The 8,157-nt window shown below is 36.2% G+C and overlaps 1 protein-coding gene across 1 annotated transcript in view; it reads right to left on the reverse strand.

The window, feature by feature from the left end:
- Nucleotides 1-7,451, reverse strand: part of Gtf3c3 (general transcription factor IIIC subunit 3) — a 40,190-nt gene extending 32,739 nt beyond the window's left edge. The window contains exons 1-4 of the mRNA XM_047545181.1: nucleotides 7,245-7,451; nucleotides 6,178-6,289; nucleotides 2,449-2,636; nucleotides 1,475-1,598 (exon numbers count right to left, since the gene is read on the reverse strand). Coding sequence (XP_047401137.1) covers nucleotides 1,475-1,598; nucleotides 2,449-2,636; nucleotides 6,178-6,289; nucleotides 7,245-7,346 — 526 coding nt within the window. The 5' untranslated portion in view covers nucleotides 7,347-7,451. The remainder of the gene's footprint in view (nucleotides 1-1,474; nucleotides 1,599-2,448; nucleotides 2,637-6,177; nucleotides 6,290-7,244) is intronic.
- Between the last annotated feature and the right edge of the window lie 706 nt (nucleotides 7,452-8,157).

Below are 8,157 nucleotides of genomic sequence, written 5' to 3' on the forward strand. Positions count from 1 at the left end.
TATAATGAATCAGAAAAATAAAATCAATTGACAGAGGGAAGCTGCTTGAGCTGATTTTGATCCCATGGTTCAAACTGTGGATCATTTTAGAATAAACTCTAAATCATTTAGCAGAATTATACAAACTATTTAATGGAATTTAGAATAAACACTAAATTATATTTGCTTTATTTTATTTTCATACATGCTTAGCATTTTTCAAGCATTGTTTTCTTTAAGCAAAATATAACATTAAAACCCTATCCTCTACTGCACCTTCCTTGTGAAAAATTCCCTTTCACTAAGGCAAAGTATGGTTCAATAACTTGGTAAATTCATCTCAATAACCATTAGCCACATCATGGGAATGAATTTTCATGATCTAGCTCTCACATGAAAGTATGGAATGAACACACAGAGGACACCTTAGCAGTACCTGTCCCCAGGAGATCAAAGTGACTGACTAATCTACATTTTTAAAAAAGTGTTTCCAAAACAAAGTTCAATGACTAAGAATTAAAGTCAAATATTAACACTGGGGATGCAGCTCAGTGGTAGAGTGCTTGCCTAGCATGTATGAGACCCTGGGTGGAATCCCAGCACCAAAAATAAATTAATAATAATAATAATAATAAATTCAATAATAAACAATTATAAGCTGAAATAAAAGACTAGGTAATAATGGAAAGGAGGAACCAAATGAAATTTCCTGAAGAAAGAGTTTGGTTAATCTTACTTCTAAAGTCACAACAACAAAAGTAGTGGCCTCAAATTATCCTAAAGAATAATCTAAGAAATTATAACATCTAAAACAATCCTAGTATAACTGAAAGGAAATGCAAAAATAGTGAAAAGGCAAATTAAAATTTCATTGTTTCAGAACTAACTAAACCAATCTGCAGAGCATCAATTGGCAACAATCAAATAATAAATAAAAGTAGTTAAAAAAAAAATCACTTTTATGCCCAAGATATGCCATTTAGTCAAGAAATAAGAGGACAAGTTTAAATTGCATCTTTACCAAAAAATAGTTTAAAATAATTTAGCACTGCCTCATCTGGAATATGGAAGAAAAAAAAAAACCACTCTTTTTTCCTTCTATATTCATAACGTGTCTGCCATTTCAAAACAGGGCTGGGGGTATAGCTCAGTGTTAGAGTGCTTGCATAGTATGTGTAATTCCCAGCACCACAAAAAAATAAATGAATATAATTAAAAAAAAATAGTACAAGTCTAAAACCCGTAAAATAAAAAATTAAACAAAAAGGAGGCTTGCAAGACTTCAAAAAATATTAATGATATCTCACTGAATCATATCCTATGATCTTCATTTTCTAGATAATAATGTGAAGTGAATGTGGCAAATTACTGTTACCACGATCACCTCTAAGCTTCTGAATATATTTAAAAATAGTGGAGTGAAATGCTCCTCCATTTGTTTTAAAAATAAGACTATTAAATTGCTATTATCCAAAAAATTCCCCAGAAAAAACACCTTGTCTTATGATTTCCATGCACATCAATATTGCCTCTTCACGTTCTCCTCGAGCAAAGCGAATATTGGCTTCACCCATGAGACCTCTCAGAGCTCTGGGAAGTTTACTCCGAGGCCTCTTCTCCTGTATGGAAGAAAAATGACACCTAAATTAAAACACAGTAAAGTATTAGATTTCAATTTCAATGATATTAGTAAATACAAAACATCAAGAAACTGAAAGTTCCCTTTAAAACTTTTTAATCTTCTAAATTCAGAACTAAGGACTTAATGGTTACAACTGACTCTTTGGCCTTAAAGTCTACATTGAAGTAAAAAAATCTAAAACTCAATTGCAAGAAAAAAACAGAATTATTCTGATATTCTCCAAAGAGAAGTACCTAAGAAAATGAATAATAAAAAAACAAACAAAAAACCCTTTCTACAGTAGAAAAGTTCAAAACACAGTAAAATATAAGCAAAAAATCAAAGTGTTCAGGAAATTACTATCACTAACTAGAACAACAAATTATTATGCTGCAAAATGGATGTACATACTAAGAAACATATTATTATGTACTCTACTAGTGATCTTCCTTCAGGATAGGAATGTAGCTCAGTGGTAGAGAACTTGTCTAGCATGTGCGAGGCCCTGGGTTTAATACCAGTAACACACACACACACACACACACACACACACACACACACACAAAAAATCCTCCTTTCAAATTTATCCATTCAGAATGAAGTTGGTTTAAAAAAAAATTAAGATATACTATAGACCTTCTAATAGCAAAACCATAGTACGTTTGGACAAATATGATAACTAAGATTTTACGTTAAAATTCCCTAAAAGAAAACATAAGAAATAAATAACAGCAACTGTTTCACAGTATTTCCTTTCTTATTGTTTGAACTGTTTCCCAAGTATAAAACTTTCTTTTCAATGCCTATGTCAATTTCTTACACTTTATAAATATAAATAAGTAATTTACTTTCATCATTTTCTTGGTTTCACGATTAAGAACCATCTCCAATACAAATACATCGCCTGCAGTTGGTTGCTCAGGTGTTTCCTCCTCTTCCTCCTCTTCTTCCTCTTCCTCCTCATCATCTTCAGTCTCTCCAAGCATGGAAGCAAAGACCTTATGAACTGACTTACTCACTCCATCTGATGTTTCTCCTACAGAAAGAGACATTAAGATTGGGGAGGGTGGGGAATTAAAACTTTGGAACACTCAGTGGTTGAAAGGAAAAAGTATTTTCTGGTTTTATGGAATACAATTTTCTGACCCCAGCAACATCATACTTTAAAGTAAATAGTAAATAGTAATTCACTATTTGCTAATAATAAATTAGCATCCTCCAAAACAACCCAAAGAAGAAAGTTGTCACAAAGTCATGTTTTCTGCTCTGTAAGAAAGCCAACTCCTCCTTTATGGTTCATCTGGATATATGTAGGCAAAATTAAGTGGAAAACTCAGAAAAACAAAATGCTAAAAAGCAAAGAGGGAAAAAGATGTTTTTATTTGTAAGTCATAGACCCAAGAACTAAATAAGCACATGGTAGAATCCACATGGTATAGCACATCAGCTAGATGTGAGAACTACAGCAAATATGCCTGGTTTCAAACTCTATCTATATCTATCTACAGCTGTATAAACTTGAACAAATGACTGAGGCTTTCTACTAGTGCTTAGAATAGACCTGCATACAGTAAAAACCTCACTGAATGCTACTGTTAGTATTAAAATAGCATTATTATTTCAGAAACAAAATCAACCTCACATACTTCATATGCATATTAGGATACTACTACAGTAGAATGATTTTTGTATGTTCATAATGACCTTCAAAGTGATGAAGAAAGGTTAAGTTCAGAAGTCATTTTTCTGTTAAATAAAGCAGAGACATGGAACACATTTTAGAAAAGTTCCAATAAAATAGTTAAAATTTTAAATATTGTATTCAAAAACTCTTAAGCCTGTTCAGTTATACTTCAAACCCCAAAGATACTGAATAAATGAAATAGTCAATGTTTAAGGAAGAACAGACTTTAAAAGCTACATGTTCTGGCTCTTTCCACCATCTTTTTGTGCCGCCATAATGGTGCGCATGAATGTCCTGGCTGATGCTCTCAAGAGCATCAACAATGCTGAAAATAGAGGAAAACGCCAGGTCCTTATTAGACCGTGCTCCAAAGTCATTGTCCAGTTTCTAACTGTGAAGATGAAGCATGGTTACATTGGCGAATCTGAAATCACTGATGATCACAGAGCTGGGAAAATTGTTGTCAACCTCACAGGCAGGTTAAACAAGTGTGGAGTGATCAGTCCCAGAGTTGATGTGCAGCTCAAAGAACCTAGAAAAATGCCAAATAATCTGCTCCCAACCTGTTAGTTTGGTTTCATTGTATTGACAACCTCAGCGGGCATCATGGACCACAAAGAAGTAAGACGAAAACACGGGAGGAAAAACCCTGGGATTATTTTTCTGGGGATGTAAAACATACATACAATAAAATGCCCCATGGGGGAAAAAAAAAGCTATGTGTTCTGAACAACAAATAAATAATTATTATTATTTATTATTATTAGGAAGACAAACATCATATTCAAGAATTCTGAACATCCAAAACAAATATGAAAAGAAAGATGCAAAATTCATCACAAGAACAAAACAAAAATAATAAAGGAAAAAAAGAAAAATCAAATGATTATCTGGATATAAAGAATAATCTGCTAAAATCCAACATTCATTATTAATAAAAATTCTTAGTCAACTAGAAATGAAAGGGATGATCTTTACTTTGATGAAGAGTATCTACTGGCCAGTCATGGTGGCACATGCTGACCGGGGGGATGGCAAGTTCCAGGATAGTCTGGGTTAACTTAGCAAGACCCTGTCTCATAATAAAAACAAAAAGGGCTGGGAATGTAGCTCAGCATCACAGAGCCCCGGGTTCAATCCCTAGTACTGCTGGGGGAAAAAAATCTTCAAAACTTTTCATGAATAGTTTATGGTGATTTACTGAAAGTTACTGAGATTGAGACAAAGATTCCTGTTGGTACCACTTCCATTCAACATTTTACTCATTTTACTGGATGTCCTAACCAAGTAAAAAAATAAAAGCAAAGATGGCAAGGAAGAAATAAAATTATATTATCATTACAGATGACATGATCATATATAAATGATCCAAAAGAATCTAAATTCAAACTGTCAGAATACATTAATTTGACAAGGTTGTTGGATACAAGGTCAATATATAAAAATTGTAGTTTTAAATATCAGCAATGATGAAGTGAATATGAAATTAAAAGACCCTATCTGTGTGAGTTCTACACAAAAGGAACTCCAGAGCAAGAATTTAGCAATGATATTCAGCAATGTCCAGGAAGAAATGATCCTAAAGACCATATGTTTTAATCAGTAGATTTTGCCAAAGCTTGTTCAAAAGTAACCCCGTGTATTCTGAAAACATGCTCACACTCACCAAGAGTCTTCAAAGGGTTCTGGGCCAATTCCTTTTTAGGAACAGGGAAATTTTTATCTTTAAAAACTGAGGGTACTATTTTAGCTGAGCCCCCCCCCCCCCCAATTCTTGCCTCTCTGCTCATAAAGAGCTAGAACTGGACTCAGTTGATCACCTTTTTTTTTTTTTTTAAAGGGAAGTCCTGATGGCCAATTTTTGAGGCCAACTTTAGGCAAAAAGGCTGACAAGCACCCAGTGGTCCTACTCTTAGAATTGTACCTCAAAGACTAACTATAAAAGAGCTGCTTATCCCCTGAGCAAATAAAGAAGGACCCGCAGATTGTAGAACTTCAGTTGCTTCTCTACTCCACTTGCATGGCAAACTAAGAAACTGTAATCCCAATTTCCTCCTTTTACCCCTTCTTCCTCATGTGGTCCAGGGAGGTAGAAATAAAGCTTGTTTGTTTTCTGTGTGTTCTCTGTGTGCTTATTTGTTCAAAAAGAAAAGAGCCAGTCTATATTTTTACCCACCAAAACTAGAATTTAGTGTAGTTCTACATCAGATCCTATACATGAAGGTACATTCTAATTGATAATTCAGCATATTAGGTAAACTTGACATGGGCAAATGGATATTATGAGCTATTATCAGCATTCTGACTCTGATCAGTAGGTGTATCAATCACTAGAACTTAATAGATTTGCCTATTATTTCACCTAGTAGACTCTGATGAGTTTAATTAGTCTGGGTGTACTAACCAAATTTAATATCTGGACATGCAAAGCTTAGGACTGGATCCTAGAATGAGGTAGCACACCATAATACCATAATACCTACAAGTGTGAAAATACTTGTGTGTGAATTCCCATCTGAACAGCCACTCACCTTCCAGTCTGACATGGTTTGGAAGGGAGTTTGTATGGAAGTATGACTCACTACAATTTGGGTGAGTATAGATTGAAATCAGTCACCAAATAAGAGGCCCAATTTAAAAAATAATGACTACAAAGGTTACCAAACAAATACATCAATTTGAAACACTTCTTCAACAAGAGGATTTCACAAAAATAACCATTATCATATATACCTACTAATATTTATTGAGCAGCTACTATACACTGAGCATTATACTCCTAATAAACCAGGCAATAAATAATACCACTTCAATGAAACAAAATGTTTTCACTGAATTACTTTGCTTAGGAATTCTTAATATTTAATGCACAAAGCAAATAATCCCAACATACCTTCATTAGCATCTTTGTCCTGGGATTTGGTGGATTCAATTCCTGATGAAGATGGAACTTCAGAATCATCTGGGTTTTCTTCAGCTGATAATTTTCCTTTTTCCTGAAGACTCTGTGATTGAAAATTAGCTTAACTGATTCCAAAAACTAGTGCAGATTTAGCTCTCCCCAAATTTAGCTTTGCCTTAATTTTTATTTATAAAACCTGGGACTAGCCACCAGATGTGGATCTCAATTTGAATACTGTCAAAGCATTTCAAAGTACTTAGGTCTGACTCTTACATCTTAAGTCATTTGAGAAAAATAAATAAATAACAGAAGTGATTATTTCACTAATCTAATACTTTAAACGAAGACATGGGACACTTAACAATTAGGTAAGAAACCACGAGCTAACTTCAAAATGTTCAATTGCTTTTATTTTCCCTGGGACTTCAAATAAATGAGAAGCTAAGGAAAGTTCAGATATTTCTTGGTGAGCATGAAAAATAAAGTATGAGTGTAGATTTTGTTATCAATTTAGTTCACTCTGTGGAAAATTATACCACACCAGCCTGGGACTCCTTAAAAATGGGAGCTCAGGGTTTAAAGTTTAGCTCTGTTGTAGAGACCTTGGCTGGCGTGGGCTAGGCCCTGGGGTTGATACCGGAAATAAGGAAAGTGGGGCCCAAAGAAGTGAGTTACCCACCAGGATCACCAACGACTTAGTGTCACACCTAGGACTAGAACTAGTCAAATATTCTGACTCCAAACTGTTCTTCCAGCTCCCATGTAACCTACCAGCATTAAGCTACCCTCAAATAAAAACTTACCATTTGGCTAAAAAAAAAAAGGGGGGGGGGTGGTAGGGGGAGGGGAGAGAAGTTACCACCTAAGACAAATGCTTTTCGGTAGGGGAAAATGTTTTAAGAGGATCTTAGCACAGGGATGAGGGGTGAATATTGGAGTTTCGGTATTAGTAGGAAAAAGCTTCTGGGATTCCTGGGCCCACCCTATCACTGCGAAAGGGGTCATCTGGGTCCCCTACGCCTAAGTGTTGTAGGACGACAAGAGAGTGCGCATCTCACTTTCTTCTCTCGGGTTTTTCTCTCTTCTCTCCGCCTTTCGAACTCTTCAAAGGAGATTTTCCCTTCCAGGTAGTCGATGAGTTCTGGGCTGAACCCCGACATGTCTGCAGGGTCGGTTTAATCAGGCCCAAGCAAGGGAACAAAGAACCAAAAAAGCAGCGACTCCGGGTGCCGGGGCCGCGGAGAGGCGGAACACCGCGTGCTCCCAGGAAACCTGCCCGGCCTGCGCCGCAGCCACTGCGCTCGGGTTCCGCTGGTGCGCCCGGCCCGGGGCTTCCTTCCCGGACCCAGAGTGGCTCGCGCTGGATCCTCTTCGCGGGAGGCTATCCCCAGCCACCTACTGCTGAAAACTTTTGGGCAGGTGGAAAAAATATGCTTCTAAGTGACTTTAAAAATCTAGATAATCTCCTTTAACAGCACGAAATTGCCTTATTCTCATTCCTAATCAGTTTCCATTTCTGAAAAATTTTTAAAAATCTGATCGTTGCTGTAGTGATTTTCCCCTTTAATTTAACTACTTTTCCATGTGCATGTTTCACTTTCCATTTCGCACCTGCTGCAGAGAGCTGAAGTCCTCCCACAATTTACCTCTTAAACCACATCACCTTTGTCTGGCATCTTCAGTTTTCCCATTTTCCGTAAATTCTCAAAATCTGACTTTCCTCAGGCTCCTCAGTACCTGATGAGTTCACATGCTGTTGCCATTTAGGCCATCTTTATCATGCATAAGTACATCTGTCGACATATAAATCCTTAGAAGTGAAAGTTGTTATTCCCAATGCCACCGTGCAGTTTCTAGTAAGCCCTAGAATCAGGATTTTTAAATTGTATTTTCGGTGCTGGGGATTGAATTTAGGGCCTTAGGTATGCTAAGCACCCATTCTACCTCTGAACTATACCAGGGGCCCTAGAA

Source organism: Sciurus carolinensis, chromosome 3 (assembly GCF_902686445.1).
Source record: "Sciurus carolinensis chromosome 3, mSciCar1.2, whole genome shotgun sequence".
NCBI lineage: Eukaryota > Metazoa > Chordata > Mammalia > Rodentia > Sciuridae > Sciurus > Sciurus carolinensis.